This window comes from Protobothrops mucrosquamatus, unplaced genomic scaffold, assembly GCF_001527695.2.
Source record: "Protobothrops mucrosquamatus isolate PMUCROS unplaced genomic scaffold, P.Mucros_1.0 scaffold1025, whole genome shotgun sequence".
Classification (NCBI taxonomy): domain Eukaryota; kingdom Metazoa; phylum Chordata; class Lepidosauria; order Squamata; family Viperidae; genus Protobothrops; species Protobothrops mucrosquamatus.
Window position 1 is genome coordinate 520,779 of NW_015387260.1, and position 19,810 is coordinate 540,588.

Here is a 19,810-nt window from a genome sequence, read left to right on the forward strand (position 1 = left end):
TAATAATAATAATAATAATAATAATAATTTAATTTATATACCGCCCTTCTCCCGTAGGACTCAGGGCGGTGCACAGCATATTAAAACAGATACAAACAAAATACATCAAAAAACAAAAAAACCCCATAAAACCAAATTAAAAGCCAAATATTGGAAGCTGTGTGTCAATTAAAATTTTCTTAAAATCATCCCTACCTAAGATCCCCTTGAAGTCCAGGAGTTCATTGATGTTTGTGAACAATGTACATAATGTGAATTCGAGAGCTAGTTTGGGGTAGTGATTAAGGTATCAGGCTAGAAACTAGGAGACTGTGAGTTCTAGTCTTTGCTATAGGCGCAAAGCTACTTACGTGACGTGGGCCAGTTACTTTCTCTCAGCCCTAGGAAAGAGATAATGGCAAACCTCTTGCAAAATCTTGCCAAGAAAACTGCAAGAATGTGTTCACACAGTCATCAGGTGTTGACACTGACTCAAGGCCAAAATAAGAATGGGGAGAAATTCTCAAGTTTGATAAATGTGGCATTAGCATCACCACTATAATCCCAGCAGAAATTAGGATTGCTGCTACAAGAACACCTAGCCATTTAGGTTAGTGGTGTGACCATTTGAGGGGCAGTTCTTCTTCATTGCAATATTTATTTTTATTTATTGATATCCTGCCTTTATTATTTTTGTAAACAACTCAAGGTGGCGAACATACCCAACACACACCTTCCTCCTCCTATTTTTCCCACAACAACAATCCTGGAAGATGAGTTGGACTGAGAGTGACTGGCCCAAGGTCACTCAATTGGCTTTCATGCCTAAGGCGGGACTTGAATTCAGAGGCTGCAGCTTTCTAGCCTGGTGCCTTAACCACTAGACCAAACTTGCTTTCCCCCCCTCTCTTTCCCCCCCTCTTTCTTTTATATTTTTTATTTATATCTCCCTCTCTCTTTTCCCAATCATCCCCCATTGCTTTGGTCCTATGGAAGTGATGGCGAACCTTTTAGAGACCGAGTGCCCAAACTGCAACCCAAAACCCACTTATGCATCGTCGGGTGCCGGGTGGGTGTGGCCAATAGGGTGGGCGTGGCTGCAGTGGTAACAGCAGGCTGGGTGGGACTAAAAAGTTCAATCAATCAATTCCAACTTTGCAAGATCTTTTTTTTTCCCGCGAGAAGTTGATATTGACTGATTGATTGAACCTTTTTTTGTGTGTACACCGCGGCAGAGGCCTAAAGCAAAAAGGTTTTATAAAACCCAGCTGAAGACCTAGGACTGGGGCAATGGCGCGCGTGCGCGCCCACAGAGAGGGCTCTGAGTGCCGCCTTTGGCACCCGTGCCATAGGTTCGCCACCACTGTCCTATGGCAATGCTCTCAGAAAAGATGCATTTCAAAAATGTTGGTAGTTAAGTGATTGCTTGTCTTAAATATTCTACTTGTCTATATCTTTCTCCTGCGGCAGGTGGTTTATGATGGAAGCGAGTTGAGTCATGCCTTTGGGTTGTGCCACTATGACCATTTCCTCTTCTGGACAGAGTACCGAAGTGGTAGCATCTTTCGTTTGGACCAGAATACCAAGGCTGTTACACTGTTGCGCCTTGAGCGCCCACCGCTCTTTGAGATTCGCATGTATGATGCTCAGCAACAGCAAGGTATTAAACCACGATGAGCACTTGTCAGAATGTACTTTGCAGAAATTTCAAAAGTGAATAGGATCCAGAATGAAAAAATAAACTAGAACTGAACTGTAATGTACTTTCTCTAAGGATCTGTGTAGGGTTCAGAACAGAACTACTTTCTCTAAGGATCTGGGTAGGGTTCAGAACAGAACTACGGTGAACATTGTGATGCATAGCACGGTGTTTGCTGTAGTACAAAGCCTTATTTTTAGTGACCACTTCGATGAATGTGCATGTGAGAAGAAGAGCATTGGAAGAACGCCTTGGATTTTTATAGGAAAAATGCTGTGCAGCTCCATAAATTAAGAGGTCTCTAATGGTTTCCTTCATATACACAGAAGTGGGATCTTGTGTGCATTAAAACCCAGATCAGGTGGGTGAGTCAGAGATATTTACTTTGGGGATCAGCTCTTATCCTCTAAATGAACAAATTTCAGTCACCATTACGGTTTTATTATTACACTGGCACTTGCTAAAACAACAGACTTTCTACTTAAGTCGGGTAAAAACAAATGCTTTCCCTTCTCCATAGGCTTAAGTGAATGCATTATAGTGGGTTAAAAGTAGTCTGTATAAAAGTAATAATAGTGCTAAAGGAGACGGTTCCTTGCTTTCTTAATTTTTAATACTTTTGTGACCACCCATATAGTTGCTGCTTCTTTTCGTCAAAGAAGGAAGGAAAGAACATTTTCAGTTGAATGTGCTTTCCCCATCCCCCCCCTTTTTTTGCTGTTTCTTCTTTTACTCTGATGCTTTTAAATTTTTCTATTAATTGTGTGAAAAGCTGGACGAGATGTTGCTTTGAGAACATTGCAGAGACCCCTGGGCAATCTCATAGGTTTTCCCTTCTCCTGTTTCATGAAAATGATGCAGGCAATTGGTCCCTCTCTTGCAGTTAAGAGTCAATTTATATGCATTCCCCAGCAGCATGAGAATACGCTCATGAATTGGGAGTGCCCTTGCACCTGGGAAAACATTTAAAAGTAACGGAAAGGTGTGTGTGTGTGTGTGTGTGTATAATGTTTAAAGTGAGAAGAAAAATATATTTGAATCTTTTTTTAAAAAACAAACAAACCTATGGCTGAGAAAAGTCAGTCTGAACTTGCTTATTGCGAGAGCACAACAAAGTATAAAGAAGCCAAAGGAAGGCTCCAGAAGTAGCCAGTTGAGAGAAAAAAAGATAAAAAACAGTCAGATATTTCTTCCTTTCCTGGTGCAACCCCCCCCCTCTAGCCATTCTATACATGTAGTACAGGTAGTCCTCGCTTACCACAGTTCATTTAATGACCATTCAAAGTTACAACGGCGCTGAAAAAGTGACTTATGACCATTTTTCACACCTATGACCGTTGCAGCATCCCCAGGGTCATGTAATTTACATTTGGATGCCTGGCAACTGATTTGTATTTATGACCGTTGCAGTGCCTTGGGGGTCACGTGATCCCCTTTTGCAACCTTCTGACAATGGGGAGGGCCAGATTCACTTAACAACCGTGTTACTAATTTAACAACTGCAGTGATTCACTTAACAACTGTGGCAAGAAAGGTTGCAAAATGGGACAAAGTTCAGCTAATGACTGCCTTGTTTAGCGGCATAAATTTTGGGCTCAGTTGTGGTTGTAATTCGAGGACTACCTGTATTTGTTGAACTAAATGGACTTTTATTTTCTGGTGGCTAGGAGGAGGAATGCCAAGAAGGACAGGTCCAGGCATGTTGTGATTAAAATCAAAGACTTAGCTGTGACTCCAGCATTGTGAATTCTGACCCATGAAAGTTTAGGCGGAAAATGGAATGTATTAGTTTTTAAGCTCCTCTTTGAGTTGATCAGGCTGGTTGCTGCAAATGACTACAATGTTTATCTCTTTTGGAAATTATTAACCCTGTTTTGCTCTTCCAGTGCTTTTCCTGATCTATTTTACTTGGATTGGATTGCACAAGAACCTTCTCCAGGGGTTCTCAACCTTGGCAACTTTAAGACTTGTGGACTTCAACTCCCAGAATTCCTCAGCCAGCTTTTCTGGCTGAGGAATTCTGGGAGTTGAAGTCCACAAGTCTTAAAGTTGCCAAGGTTGAGAACCCCTGTAATCTAGGCCTTTTCTTTTACCCCTGTTTTTGGCGGGTCTTGGGCAGTTTTTCTCTCATTGCTTCCTCTTGTCAATTTTTTTTAGTTGGCTCTAACAGTTGCCGGGTGAACAATGGAGGCTGCAGCAGTCTTTGCTTGGCTATCCCAAGTGGCAGACGTTGTGCCTGTGCAGAAGACCAGATTTTGGGACCAGATTCTGTCACTTGTCAAGGTAACAGTCCATGTAATAATTCAGTAAATGTGAAAGGAGATAAGAGAATGCCAGGAGCTGAGCATTCTTCAAGAGAATTCTGGACTTTAATAGGCCGTATCACTTTATTAAGACCTTCTCGGAGTCAGACTACCCTGTACTGACCATCACAGGTGCTTTGAATTCTTCAGTACTGGAGCCTCCAATGCTCTTGACAGCAATAGTATGTGACCTGACTGAGATTGGTGATGAAGCCATTACTCCACCAATTTGTAGCTTTCCACAAATGAAACTGGGGAATGTATTTATTTGATGAATATATCCATTTCATTGGAAGAAGTTATCCACCCTTGTTCGTACTTTTACAGAAAGCATGGGGTACTAATAATAGTCAAACAGAGTCTGTGAATTTATTTTTGTGTGTGTCAGCAAAGAATGGTTTTTGTTTTGTTTTTTTACTTTATTTGAAATATCAGGCTTTATTGGGATTTCTAAATCAGGTTATCACATTTTTTCCCCCTGTTGCTGCTGTGTTACTTTGCAATACAACCTCCACATAAATGAAGGTGTTTTTTTTCATCACTGCCTCTTCCTCCAACAGAAAAGGTTCCTTTGCGTAATTTCTGTATACCAAACTGCTGATTAAAGAATGGGGTAAATCTGAAGAGTGCATATGACCCCAGCACCCTGCTTATGGTGCCCTGAATTCCATGCTTCTGAAGTGGACAGTAGAAGAGCCAAATTTTGAAAGTGTAGGAGAGTGTTTTTTTTTAAAAAATAAGAGTGGAAGTGGGAGCAGGAGGTCTCTGGAGCCACCTTATATGCAGATGGCTTCCTTTGGCTTCCAAGTAGTTGAGTTATGGACCCCAACTCTTCAGATGTTGCCTACTCATTCTTTAAATATTTAGGAGTGGTAGCTATTTACGTTGTTAAGGACCTGCCAACAAGCTTGTAGCTCTATTTCCACTAACAAAAGAGGCTATTAAAGTAAGTAAATCTTAAAATGTAACAGTTGGAAGGAATCTTGAAAACCATCCAACTTGATGTCCAGTACTGGAAGCTGCTTCTGCATCACTAAGCATTTCTGCTTCCTACCTATCATTTTACCTTCTAAACATCTGTGCAAATAATTTGAATATAAAGTAGGAAATTCTGTGCAAATTGCTGTCTATGCAAGATATTGCAGGGTTTTGATTCTTATGGAAGGTTGTGCAGATGTAGCAGGGGCGGTCAGTTTTCCATCAGTCATACATAATCCCTGCCTTCTCTTGGGGGTATAATACTTTTTGTGATGCCTGAATTTACTTTATATAGATGTAAAAGCAACTCTTTCTGTATGACATCATGGTGGCAGTGGTGTTTCATGAAGCAACTATTTTAAGAACATATACATTCTCAAACTGGGATATAGAAATTCGTGCTTTGTTTTTACATATACAATCTGTACATATTCATCACTAATATGATCTTTGCATGTTGAAATTACTAATTCTGGGGGGAGGGTTAGATTTTATCCCACCTTTACTATTTTTATAAATAACTCAAGACAGACAACATATCTAATACTCTTTTCCTTCCACAACAACTACCTGTGAGGTAGCTTGGAGCGAGAGAGTGACTGGTCCAATATGCCTCAGGCAAGACTAGAACTCATAGCCTCCTGATTTTATGCAAGGTCTGTGAAGTTGGAGTGTTGGGGTGGAGTATTACCATTGCATGTATTTTGGGGTTTTTAGTACATAACAATTCCATCTCCCCACTTGGAGAGTCTCTCCAGGGTAGCTCCAGAGCTCTTATTCCAGTCCAGAAATCAGATTGGGACTGTGGTGGGCAAAAATAGCTCAAATCTACTCTTCCATACATTGCCAATACTGCTGTAGTTAACCCTTCATTTGTCCTAAAAAAAATTGTCTCCATTCCAAATCTCCATGCCCACTTGTAGTGGGGAGCAGCTGGTCCTTGAAAGAACAAGCCAGCCTTATCTGATCACCTCAAGAACCAAAACAAACAAATAAAAAGGTTTTTGTTTTTTTTAAAAAAAAATCATTTTGGGCAGGAAGAGGTTGGGTCTTTTGGAAAGAGTTGGCTAGAGTCCAACTAAGAAGATTACCTCAGACTAGGCTGGGAATTGCACTGTTTGGCTAATAGTTAGAAATGTGTGTTGTGTGGGTAGAGAACCTTACTTTCTTTTTGGCACTTTTATTACATTTTTGGTGAAATCAACTTGTTGCTTTTTATCACCCACTTCAGCTTGGCTGAGCTACAGACTACCAAAGTTTTTGTTTTGTTTCTCTTTCTATATTTAGCCACACCCAGATGGGGTGAGGATTTCCCTTCAGTCCTCTTATGATATTCCAGAAGAGAGAAATGGATTTATAGCAGAGGTCCCCAACCTTTTGAGCACCAGGGACCGGTTATGTGGAGAGAGATTTTTCCACGGACCAGAGGGAGCGTGGTTTTGTGTGCTGCCTGCATCCCACGGATGGGGCTTTGCTTGTTTGTGCGGCCCGATTGCTGGCATGCTGTGGCCCAGTACCGGTCCATGGACTCGGGGTTGGAGACCCCTTGTTTATAGTGAATGGCAGCAGTCACTGTTCATCCATAGGTGCAGATTACCTCAGAATTGAAGTATCTGAGAAGAGGGGCTGGTTCAGCTCCGAGGATGTCTCTTCCTTATTACAACACCATTCTTCCCTTGTTCTTTCTTGTCTAGCCAATCCATCTTACGTTCCACCTCCACAGTGCCAGCCTGGGGAATTTGCTTGCAAGAATAGTCGATGTATACAGGAGCGATGGAAATGTGATGGAGACAATGACTGCCTGGACAACAGTGATGAGGCACCTGAACTCTGCCGTACGTATTTGCGTGAGGGGCACCAGGATTCTTCTTGACCATTCCCATCCTCTCATGAGACAGATGGGATCAAGCATCCCTAAGCTAACATAACTAGGTGTATTTTGCATGAGGCAGTATGGTGAATCCAGAGCACTTTAAAATGATAGAGAACTCCAAAGGTGAAAAGGGGTTGTACTCAAGGTACAAAATTCTACTAGAACAGCGGCCCCCAACCGTTCCGGCTTGGTGGCCTGGCCTGGGGGTGTGGTGGGGGAAGGGGATGGTTTTGTGTGAGTGGCAGGTGCGTGTGCGTAAGCATGTACAGCTGCATTTGTGTGACTGGACCTTCTCGTGCAAGTGGAAGCATCCGCCACTTGTTCAAGTGGAGCTATATGTGCTCGCCCACTGATTGCATGGCCTGGCTCTGAACATAATAATGGGTTATGGCCCAGGGATTGGGGACCTCTATACTAGAAGACATCATCACATTTATATCTACAGAAGCAGACACCATGAAATCTAATACACTAGAATACAATGAAGGCACCATATCTTTTGTCTGGTATTGAATGTAGTAGGTTGAGAAGTTGAACGTTAATTTTAAGGCAAGTCAAAATCAACAGCATAGGGATATAAAAGGATGCTTGTAATATTCCCAAGAGCATCAGTGCCCCTCCCTGTTCCTTTTGTTGCTTTTTTTCCTGAAACAAATAAAAACAAAGGACCCAGTTAGAAAAATACAGTTTGACCATAAAGATTCAGTCCTCGCCTTCTATTCTTTAGAAGTCTAGTAACTGATGGTTAACATTCCTTTTTCTTGAGATCTTTCAGAGCCTCTAATGCTCAGAGTAGACAAGTCTGGCTTAAATTGACTAATTGAATGTATAATTGTTGTATAAGACAGCTTTTTAGAAAACATCGTAGATTGGGAAAACATAAATACATTTTTTATTCCCCAAAATTGGATTCCTGGTTATAGATATTCCTTATGTTGACATGGAATATGCACGTGTCATACTGAATAAATGATTTCTAGGGATGTGAAGCAGAAAAGGTGCATGTGAGACCAAGAAAAAATACAGCTATTTTTTTTATGATTGACCAGTACAGGAAGCGCATGCATGCTGGATCTGAAGCACCTTTTTCACTTTAGATCCAAACAGCTGCATGTCCGTAGTAGTATGGACTTTTTCTAGTGCTTCTAGTAAAGCATTTCTTAGTCTTATCAATCAAAATCAATTTCAACAAAAAAATATTCTTTTTTTTAAAAAAAAACACCAAGTATCTGGAAAACTTCGTGAAAATAATAGTACTATTATAGGAAGAAGGACCTCATATAGTTTTCCCATAAAATCTCTGAATTTGGCATTGCCACAATTGGAAAACTCATCCGAATGTGGCCCAAAGCCTCACGATTCTTACCTATTCCAAGGGAGGAGGCTCTTTGGTCCTAAGTTCACATTTCTGTCATACACATAAAAGGAAAAGAAGGATCTCATTGTGTGATGTCCTAAGATGCCTTCCTTGCTTTTACATTCTGCAGATCAACACACATGCCCTTCAGACCGCTTCAAATGTGAGAACAATCGTTGCATCCCCAACCGCTGGCTATGTGATGGGGATAATGATTGCGGCAACAATGAAGATGAATCTAATTCCACATGCTCTGGTAATGATCGTTTGTTATCCATCTAATTAACTAGATAGCTATTCTTCATTTGATCCTCATAACAACTGTGCGAGTAAAAGCTGTCATGGCGTAGTGGTTAGAATGCAGTATTGCAGGCTAATTCTGCTGACTGCCGATTGCCAGCAGTTCAAATCTCATTGGCTCAAGGTTGACTCAGCCTTCCATCCTTTCTTCCTCAGCCTTCTATCCTTCCGAGGTTGGTAAAACGAGGACCCAGATTGTTGGGGGCAATGTGCTGACTCTGTAAACTGCTTAGAGAAGGCTGTAAAGCACTGTGAAGCGGTATATAAGTCTAAGTGCTATTACTAATTGCTTTGCTATCTAAGTGAACCTGTAGATCAGTCTTCTCCAACTTTCCAGATATGGTGGAACTCCAGTTCTCAAAATTCTGGGTAGTTTCTGCACATTTGCAAAGCATGTATTTGAATATGGTGCTGAACAGGTCTGTATTGGACCTGTTTAACTATTTCTGTATCATCTGATATTTACCACTGGACATTTTTCTATCCATCATTAGAATGATTCAAGAAGGCGTGTAATTTTGTTTGTAATATTTCTCCTGTTATTCACTGCCATTTGCCTGCTCCCCAGCTCGCACGTGTCCCACCAACCAGTTCTCCTGTGCCAGTGGCCGTTGCATCCCTATCTCTTGGACCTGTGACTTGGATGATGATTGTGGGGATCGCTCTGATGAATCAGCGTCATGTGGTGAGTGAGGAAACAGATTGTGATGTACTACATTTGTAGATATATTGCTAAGTGAATGGATATTCACAATCTACCAGGTGCTTTGTTGTAATAACAGAGTTATTATTATAATCATAGTTAAGATTATAGAACATAATCTTCAGTCATATGATCTGAGAGAAATGTACATTAGAAAGACTGTGGATTCATGTGTTTAAAATCCAGGATTTATTTCTAAAAAGTAGAACTATATATTATACAAGGCTCTAAAACTGTATCTGCCTCATTCACACACATTTCAGGCAGACATAATTAAATACCTAAACACAAATGCGTATTTGTTTCTATCCATACCTGGGAACATCCTAGAAAAACTAATCAAGCAACAGATTTGTGAGCAGCTAGAAATAAGCAAGAATTAATAGAACTCATTATGAGTTTGTTAAAACAGATCATGCCAAATAACCCTTATTGCTTTTTTGATAAAGCGACTAAATTAGTGGATTAAGGAAATGCTGTCGACATAGTATAGTATTCACAACACATCTGACAAACTAGACCACAGCTTATTTCTTGGCAAAATAGAACAATGTGGGGATTGGCTGATCAAACACACTCAGCGTGTGGCCATCAACAGAACTACATCTACAAGGAGAGAAGCATGCAGAGGGGTACCTCAAGGTTCTGTCTTGGGTCTGGTGCTTTTCAACATCTGATCTAAATGAAGGGATAGAAGAGGAGCTCATCAAACTAGCAGACAACCCCAAGCTGAGTGGAATTGCTAAGACTTTGAAAGATAGACTCAAGATTGAGAAGGATCTTGACAGACTAGAGTCAGCGGCCCTATCCAATAAAATGCAATTCAGTGGTGAGAAAAAGTAAGGTCCTCCACTTAGGCAGAAAAAACGAATGCATGGGTATAGAATAGGCAGTACCTGTCTCAATAATAGTAACTGTGAGAGGGATCCAGGTGTCCTAGTGGACCTCCATTTAAGTATGAGCCAGTAGTGAGCTGCAGCTGCCAAAAAAACCAATGCTGTCCTAGGTTGCATCTATAGAGGGACAGTATCAAGGTCACGAGAAGCGATAGTACCACTCTATACTGCACTAAGTGGTCACCACACTTGGAATATTGCATCTAGTTCTGGTTGCCACGATACAAAAAAGATGCTGAGACCCTAGAAAGAGGACAGAAAAAAGCAACAAGGATGATAAAGGTTCTGGAGACTAAACTGTACAATGAATGGTTAAAGGAACTAGGTATACCTAACCTAGTGAAGAGAAGGATTAGAGATAACAGGATAGGTGTCTTCCAGTACTTCAGGGGCAGTTACAGAAATGAGAGGGCTGACTTATTTTCCAAAGTACATGAAGGCAGGACAAAAAGAGGCTCATTAAAGAGAGAGCCTACCTGGAACTAAGGAACATGAAAAAAAATACCAAAAATTAGTTTTAATGTGATAGAAATTTGGAAGGGACTGATTATTAAATATTTGGGGATATTTAGAACTGTTATTACAATAATTCCACACACTTTCTGGAGCACAGACCTCTAAATGCCATTTGAAGAACCATTTGAAACCCTGATACAGCAAAGCTTCCTGGATATACAATAGATCCTGCAAATGTTCTTATTTCTCTTCGTAGCCTACCCGACTTGCTTCCCTCTGACCCAGTTTACTTGCCACAATGGCCGCTGCATCAATATCAATTGGAGATGTGACAATGGTAAGTTTATACTGCATGCAGTGTCCTCCTTGTGTCGGCTAGAATGGTAAGGTCAGAAACAAAGAGTCTGTAAAGCTGAACTGCAGATTCTATGGAAAAAGATGGGCTTGGAATTATGTTTTCTGTCTTTCCCATCTCTGCATGATAATGTTTGCTTTAACCTGCTGCCTTCTTCATCTTTTTCTGTATAAGAGTAGCTGGCCCTTTATCATATCTGGGGTTCATTGACCTCTTCCTTACATCTCCCAGAGATCCCCATCTAGAGGGAAGTACAGGTAGTCCTTGAGGTACGAACCTAATGGAGCCTGCCCATTAGGGTCGTGGTAAGTCAAAAAATAAAAATTCATCCAATGACTCGGACTCAATTTTACTCAGTTTTTAAAATTAAAATTCATTAATTGAATCAAATGGGTTGTGAAATGAACAAAGTTTACGTAATTTCCTCCAATTTGTTAATTGATCGCTGCCATCACCGGCTGCCTATCAGCTGTTTCGGGTGCAGCCTTTGGCCCAGGAATTAAATTGCCTCCAAGCAGGCTCACAGCCATTGCAGCTGCTTTTTTTTTTTTTAAATCCGCTTGTTGCTAATCAGCTCAAACATCTTCAGCTGCCCAGAGGGGGGAGTGGGGGGCGGCAGTTTACAGAATTCTCTGATTGCAGTTGCTTTTAAAAAAAAACCACTTGTCACTAATTATCTTAAGAGTAGGGGTGTCAAACTCCCGGCCCGCAGGCCGGATGCATCATAGCAAAACCGCATTGCTAGCAATGGGGGAAAAAAGTGCTTAAGAGTCTCCTACCGCTGACCCAGAGGTAGATGGGGATGGGATTTACAGAACTCTCTGCTTGCAACAGTAGCAGAGATGGAAGGGACCTTGAAGTCATCTAGTCTAACCCACTGCTTTCACACGAGAGTATTTCTGATAAATGCTCATCCAGTCTCTTTTTAAAAATCTTCCAGTGATGAGGCACCCACAACTTCTGGAGGCAATTTAAATTTAAAACCTACAAATTACAGTAATATACACTAATCTCCAACATAAAAGCAAGGAAATGTAACGTTATAGAATGCTTGGTCTAGATCAGGGGTGTCAAACTGCCGGCCCACGGGCCGGTTTCATCATACCGGAGCTGCGCCCACCCCATTGCCGGCAATGGCGAAAAAGCTCCGATACGTTGCGCGACGTCACGTGACGTCATGAGTTTAACATGCCTGGTCTAGATGCTGGCTAGCATTTATTTCTACAAGCAGTTTCAAGGCAAATGCAAAGAAACTATTTTTGCAAAGGTACTGTACTTACAAACACAATAGTTTGCATAGTACAATACTTAAAAAGAAGCAGAGTGGAGTTCCCAAAGTGCTTACAAATAAACAGCACAGTACTATAGAGTAACAAAAAAGAATATTTTAAAATACAGTACCTTCAGAAGCAATTCTAGCGCTCCAGTCTTCAAGCCCAGGCAGCAGCAGATCCTCCACACGGCACCAAAAAAACCAAAAACAAACTTGGTGCCGGCTGCAAAAATCACCTGATCTCGTTTGGCCAGGTGATCAGGGACCAAAAAAACCAAAACCCTGCCAGCTTTAGGAAATGTCGTAACCCTGAATGGTCCAGGCAAGTCACAGAGTTAAAAATGGCTGCCACTGCAGCAGTAACTGAATCCAAGTCACATGGCTACAGAGGCCTCTTTTTGGACACAGTTTTGAATTTCTTTCAGAATAAATTCATTCTTGTGAAAATTTGCTAAATAAATGTTTGTACCTAGGGGATTACCTGTAATGGAAGCAGTAAGCTTCACATCTTGACTTGAGATCATCTTAGCTATGCCATTCTAGACTTTCTGTTAGGGATGAGTATGCAGATACTAGTCTCATCCCAAAGTACAACATATTCCTTAGGTTGGAAAGTCAAATGTTGTTTGGCCCACTGGAAGTTTAGCAGGCAAGCCCTTTGAATGTGGCTCACTTCAAGATCTCTTCGGCTCGTTAATCACATTGTGTAATCACAAAACTTGTCCAAAAATGTCAGGGACTTAGAACATCCTGTCAAAAGATCTGGGCTAATGAAAGTGAAGATTAGATGCCTCCACATCCTCCCACACCTTCCTTGAGGAAAGCTAGTGGGTGGAATTTGTCTTAAGCTTGGAGTTTAAGGGCAGGTACAGAATTAAATAGCAAAATGTTGCCTAGATTATCCTTTACCAAATTGCAGGTAAGTAGGAAATTTTGCTTTTGGCTGCTGTCCACTAAAGAAGGTCTCCTGCACTTGGAGGATTTGAACATCAAGAGAAACGTACATGATTGTTTTCTCTTGATATTGGGAACTTTGTGTGGATGGTGGCACTCAAACATGCTACTACAAACCTTTACCCTGAAATGGGGAAAGAAAAATGCCTGTAATTTTCCACCAAAGTGCTAGTGAGATGGAAGCCATCTTTTTCTAGTATTAAATTGGCTGTTGAATTGCTGCTCGTTCTTTTGGTATTGTTGTTATTTTTAAACTTTCTTTTAGAGGAGGAAACATACATGGCTCTGTTCCTTTCTCCGTTACATTTTTATAAGTTTTTTTTAACTTCCACGGAGGCTTAGATTGTATATTAATGATCAGCTATGATTTTGATGAAATGTGAGTCATGAATCTGACTAGATTAAGAATTTATTTTAGATTACTGGTTTGTATGACTCGATGTACTCACTTTGCACAAATCAGACTTGAGCACATTTACATGGTTTGATGTAGCCAACTTTCAATTCTGATTTTGAAGTAGAAGCTGAAAATTAAAGAAAGAATTTAGCGTATCCCTCAGGAGAGTAATGTAGGTTACCCTCCTGATCTCTTTTCTCCTGTTGAGGATAAAATAGGTGTATGGATTCCGTTTCATTCCCCTTTCTGTGTTTGACACAACTCTCTCTTGATGATCTTCCTCCTTTCCCCTCTGCATGTTCTATCCTTTGGATGCTAATTTGTCTCCATTTTCATATTTGATTTCTAGTTTCCTGTTTTCTTTTTGTTTGTGTGTGTTGATTGGGTGGGTGCACATGTGTTCACCATGCCCACTTTCCTGTCTTTTCTGGTTGGTTTCTGTGTTTCAGAAAAGGATTGTGGGGATGGCTCTGACGAAAAGAATTGTCCAAAAGGCAACGGTTAGTGCATAGATCAACATGCACCTCACCCCTCCTGCGCTCCTTGACCCCCTCCCCAAAGCTGTCACTTTTGCAGTTTCAGTCCCTGCAAAGACTTAGCACTTCCTGTCTTTGTTTGGGGGAGGTTTGGGCACTGATAAATCTCATTAGATAGTCAGGAAGATTATTCTGGCGTTTGCTTGTCACATTGGAACTTATCATTTCCCATATTTTATAGGCCATCAGATAATGTTGCTGCTCTTTACCCTTACGGTCCAAAGAGTTCACTAACTTAAAAGGAACTCCTGAGCCAGACACATATGCTATTCTTCTATGTATTCAATGTCCCTTGCTTCTCAGCAAGGATGCCTATGCAAATCCAGAACTTCCCAGAACAAGTTGTGGGAAGGTTAAGAAAAGGAACTCTTGTGATTTGGGGATGTGTGATTTGGGGATGTGTGATTTGGGGATGTGTGATTTGAAATATCTTTGCCTTGGTGGCGCAGTGGTTAGAAAGAAGTATTGCAGGCTAACTCTGCCCACTGCCAGGAGTTCGATCCTGACCATCTTAAGATTGACTCAGCTTTCCATCCTTCTGAGGTTGGTAAAATGAGGACACAGATTGTTGGGATCAATATGCTGACTCTATAAACCACTTAGGGCTGGATAGCACTATGAAGTGGTATATAATTTTAGCGCTATTGCTATTTCATGGCTTCCATAGTATTCTAAACAACAGTGCATCAGATTAGATGTGCTGATAAAGCTAACTGAGTTCGAAAGAATGCTTCTTTTGAATATCTCCCTGGGCTCTAGAGCTTGGAAAAAGTCCAAGAAGCTCAAGAGCAATGCAAGTTGCCAAAACCAAGGGAAAGTTTAGCAGTAGGAGCAGTCTTATTCACTGGCCTTGCTAAAGGCAAAATAAAATCCAACAATGCGTGGATAATCAGTAATAACATCAGCACACTTACCCATAAATTGCTAAATACTAAATAAATGAGCCATAAATTATTTTCTCTATCAGTGCCTATTCTTACTTAGAAACAGACGTTTCCTATAAACAAGAAAATCCCAGATCAAGATAGTGCGCGTGCTAACATATGCAGAGATGCATATGTATGTATGTATGTATGGGCATTGTTTTGAATTTTAAGAAATACACACTTCCATTGATCCTGGAATCCAATAATGTCATAATCATGATAATATGATTCCTTTCACTTCACCCACTCTCCTTCCCCCATGGTGCATGGGATGATCTATGCAGTTTCTGTGTTTTTTTTTCTATAAATTTTGTTGCTATTCTTGTTGCTGTTATTATTGTTTAGTGGCTTCTTTAGTGGTAAAAGCTCTTGGGGAAGTGCATAAGCATGTTTGGCTAGAATATGCATGGGCTAGAAGGGTGCCATTTATGCAGGCTTGGGGAAATTGGGGTAACCTGAGACAGTGGATGCATTGCTGCCTTCTAGACTTTCTAGCTGCCTATCAGCGAAAGGAAGTCTGCATCTAGCTCAGAAGGGGAATGGGGGAAATGCATGGAAGGGTTGTGTTTGCTCCCCAGAACCCAGTAGACTGCCCTTCTCCCCCACTTCTTGTTTCCAGACAACGACTGCGGGGACAACAGTGATGAAGCTGGCTGCAGCCATTCCTGCTCCAGCAACCAGTTCAAATGCAACAGCGGGCGCTGCATTCCTGTCCATTGGACCTGCGATGGGGACAATGACTGCGGAGACTACAGCGATGAGACTCATGCCAACTGCACCAATCTGGGTGAGAATAGGGGAAGTTTGGAATTGTTTCTAACATCTGCTCTAGAAAAATAAAGCACCAGCAACATCTAACGTCTGCCCTGGAAAAATAAAATACTGTGCTTGAGCTGTGCTGAGCAAAACACCCTGCTCCATAAAAACTTTCTGTATATTATTCCGTTTAAAAAAAATTCTCTTTTTTTCATTTTGAATAAATTATTTGTGGGTTTTGTGATCTGTATTTTTCATTAAAATGTGTAGAAGTAAGGTAAAAGTTAAAAAATAGGCTTGTTCTTGCAGTAACGTTCAGTGAACAAAAACGACTCAAGGTTAGTTGCAGCTTCTTGGTAGAAGATCTGTAGAAGTATATCTCCGTTAGAACGAAACATTTCGTCTATAGCACACGTGAAGTTTGAATTATTTTTCATTGATACAAAATGCTAGATATTTAAAAATTTGCAGCACTAGGCCTCATAAACCCACTTATGTACCAGGAAATCCTTTCTTCTCCCTGGTGACGGATGTTGGTCTGGAATTGTTGTGGCATTTCTGGATTAATCAGCAGGAGAAAGAGTTTGCCGTAAAGACCTGCAGTGCAGTTTTGGTGTTTTTATAACTTCTTTGTTAGAAATATGATGTCATGTGGTAGAACTATTGTGCTAATATAGAGGTGGTTAATGATGGTCCCTTTATGACTTGTGGACCAATTCCCAGAATTCCTGAGCATGGCTGGCTCAGGAATTCTGGGAGTTGAAGTCCACAAGTCATAAAAGGGCCGAAGTTCCCCACCTCTGTGCCAATACCTGGGAGACCCATCCCAACCATGGCTTAATCATTCTCTTTCAAGCCAGCCCATTGCAAAGCCTGATTATTGAGAGAAAAATTAGGAAGAGGGAACACAGAGTACCAGCTGTGAATTACTCAATGAAAGACGGGATCTGAAATGAAAGACAACCCTAACAAATAAAAACACCGACCTGGAAACAAATTACTTCAATTACTAAAATTAATAATAATGTATTAAATTTATATGGCACCCACTCCCAGCAGCTGAATTAAATAATCATTGTTTGCATTATATATTATTACTTTATCAGAGACTGCAAAGGGGAATATATTATTTAAATAAAATTAGAGATATATCATATCATATACCAGTGATGGCGAACCTTTTAGAGACCGAGTGCCCAAACTGCAACCCAAAACCCACTTATGTATCGCCGGGTGCCGGATGGGTGTGGCCCGCTGGGTGTGGCTACGGTGGGCATGGCAGATAGTGGGCATGGCCAGGGTGGGCGTGGCTCAATGTTGCTCCTGTGGGGGCCGGGGAGATCCAGGGCATCTCTGGCAGGTGAGGCGGTGGGCAGGAAGCTCGTCCTGTGGGGTGAGGCGAGGCAAGGCGAGGCAGGGCGGGGATGCCATTGTCGCAGGGCAAGGCGAGGCAGGGGCCGGGGCGGCTACTGCCTGACACCATCGGCCCCCGCACACAGCGAGCGCATGGGTGCTGGGATGCATCCGGCCACGTGGGACCTCAGCGAGTTAGCAGGCGGCTGGTTGAAGAGGATGGTTGCCATCTCCAGGGCATGGTGTGCGTGCCCACAGAGAGGGCTCTGAGTGCCGCCTCTGGCACGCATGCCATAGGTTCGCCACCACTGTCATATACAATTCATCCAGTATAAAAACTGGCTTGAGAGCCACAATAATAGAGCACTAATAATTTCTCAGCCAGGTGAATGAAACATGTAAATTCAAAATTATTTAAGACTGGTAGGTTTTGAAAGCCGTTTTAAAATGCTGCAACTAAGGTGGAGGAAAGCCATTCCATAAAGAAGGGGCTGCAGGCCCCTGCCTTAAGATCTCTGGTCTACAGATTATAAAGGCCAGCTGCTGAAGTGAGCATTTGAGAATGATCTCAAACTACAGGCTCAAATCAGATTCTTTGTGGCTTACAGATGTCCAGAATAGTAAGATGAAAAACCAAAATTAATAACATACGCAGTAAAAGCAGGTAAACACTGCTGCTTCAGCACTTATATTGATATCGATGCCAACTTAAACCCTCCTCCGTGTTCAGTCAGACTTGTTCCTTGTTTTCTAACAATGATGCTCAAGATGCCTCCTCCATGGTTTCACTTCCCAGAGTGGCTTGGATCAGTTCTGGATCAATGAAGGGGAGAGGCTGCTCAGGCACAGTCCTGTCCAAGGTTGTAGCAACCTCCGTATTCCAAGATGTGACTAAAGCTTCAGTAGGACAGCCTAGGGTGTCCTTGGGGAAACTCCCACGTGCCCTCTGGAAACCAAAAGATCCATTTAGCATCTGGGACAGATCATTCCAATGGATCCATCTTCCCTATGGAGGTACTAGTTAATTCCATGGCAATCAGAAGGTAATCTGATCATGATAAAGAATAAAGGTCAGATGCTAATGATGTGTGCCTTCAAATCACATACAAACCGAGGCTAATGTGTGGCTTCCTGCATGAGTCCAAAAGGTGATGAAAATTAACATGGCTTGCCTGAAAACCATTTGCAGTTTGATAAGAGCATCTTTCCCCTGATTTGTCATGCTAGTTTTTTTTTCCCCTTGCCCATTTAACAGTGCTTCAGTAGCATCCAGCCCTAGTCATTAGTACTGCCCCAATTAACATGCTATGTCATTTATTCCCCCTGCAGCTACCCGCCCACCTGGAGGCTGCCATACAGATGAGTTCCAATGCCGACTGGACGCACTCTGCATTCCCATGCGCTGGCACTGTGATGGTGACACTGACTGTATGGACTCTAGTGATGAGAAGAACTGTGAGGGTGTCACTCATGTCTGTGATCCAAATGTGAAGTTTGGCTGCAAGGATTCTGGTAAATTGCATTGCGTTATAGAAATGAGGTGGAAAACGCAACTACATTATTGTGCACATCTAAACCGCTTTAATATAAAAATTCAGTTGTACCCAGCACTTATTAAAAATAAGCGTGGTGTAACGAATAGCAGCCTTTCCAGACAATAGCCATTTGTTGCGCTGGTATGAGCATGAGTAAATCTAAATTAGAAGAGAGGTCACTTGAGAATGGTGATATGACATAAGATTTTGGCATTGGCTTCTAAAATTGCGGCAGATTTCATGAAATGTTACAGATTTGGATAATTTTTAATTATAAACATCAACAGAATGTCCCAGATGCCACCTTCTGCGTACTGGACTGCGTTGAAGTTCTGTATTACCCAGTATAAAATTATCTTTCAGCCATTTACGCTCACACACATTTATTATGGCAGCAAGTGTGTATTTAAAAAAAGTGGAGATAAAAATGTAGTAAACGGAAAACTTGGCCCAAGTTGTTTGTGTGGCTCATAGTAATTTGCACAGGCACTGGGTCTCATTATCCCAATTGTGAATGAAGAAGATCTAAATAACTGAAGGGGTTTTGGTGCTCTGAGCTTGGTTGTTTTCTTGCTAGCACTGATGATGCTACCTAGTTTGGGTAATAAAATGTCTGCAAGAAAGCAACCAAGCTCAGAGGGTACCAACGATCCTTCGTTTCAACCCTGAATGTCGAAATGAGTACAAATGTTCTCCTTTATTGGAAGAGCAATATCTGTCTACACTCAAGATATTTTCCTCTGTCCCTCCCCCCCCCTTTTTTTGTGTGCTGTTAAAGGAGTAAGTATGCATAGGTCTGCTGTTCAGGTCTGCTAAATAATGAATCAACAAGGAGCTACGCATTTCTCATCTTTAAATAAAAAGTCTAGCATGATCTATGTCAGGGCTTTTCAACCTTTTCAGCCATTGTACCACTTTTAGGATATGGCACTATCCGAGTACCACCAGTCGCCTAGCAAGGTGTCAAAAACTTGATGACCCCCCCCCCAAAAGGAAAAAAGTGATAAAGTACAGGTAGTCCTCGACTTACAACAGTTCGCTTAGTGATTGTTCGAAGTTACAGTGGCACTGAAAAAGGTGCCCCCCAAGCCACAGCCAAGCAAGACACCTGCCTGCCCGCCTGGCCACACTCTTCCTCCTGTCCAAGGTTTTCATTGTTGTGAGTGTTTCTGTTGAGGATT

General features: G+C 41.6%; 1 protein-coding gene across 1 annotated transcript in view; it reads left to right on the forward strand.

Moving 5' to 3' along the window:
- Positions 1–19,810, forward strand: part of LRP1 (LDL receptor related protein 1) — a 313,597-nt gene that overhangs the window by 185,122 nt on the left and 108,665 nt on the right. Inside the window, exons 15-22 of the mRNA XM_015819951.1 lie at positions 1,450–1,639; positions 3,836–3,961; positions 6,654–6,794; positions 8,320–8,445; positions 9,058–9,174; positions 10,801–10,881; positions 15,605–15,772; positions 18,424–18,606. Coding sequence (XP_015675437.1) covers positions 1,450–1,639; positions 3,836–3,961; positions 6,654–6,794; positions 8,320–8,445; positions 9,058–9,174; positions 10,801–10,881; positions 15,605–15,772; positions 18,424–18,606 — 1,132 coding nt within the window. The remainder of the gene's footprint in view (positions 1–1,449; positions 1,640–3,835; positions 3,962–6,653; positions 6,795–8,319; positions 8,446–9,057; positions 9,175–10,800; positions 10,882–15,604; positions 15,773–18,423; positions 18,607–19,810) is intronic.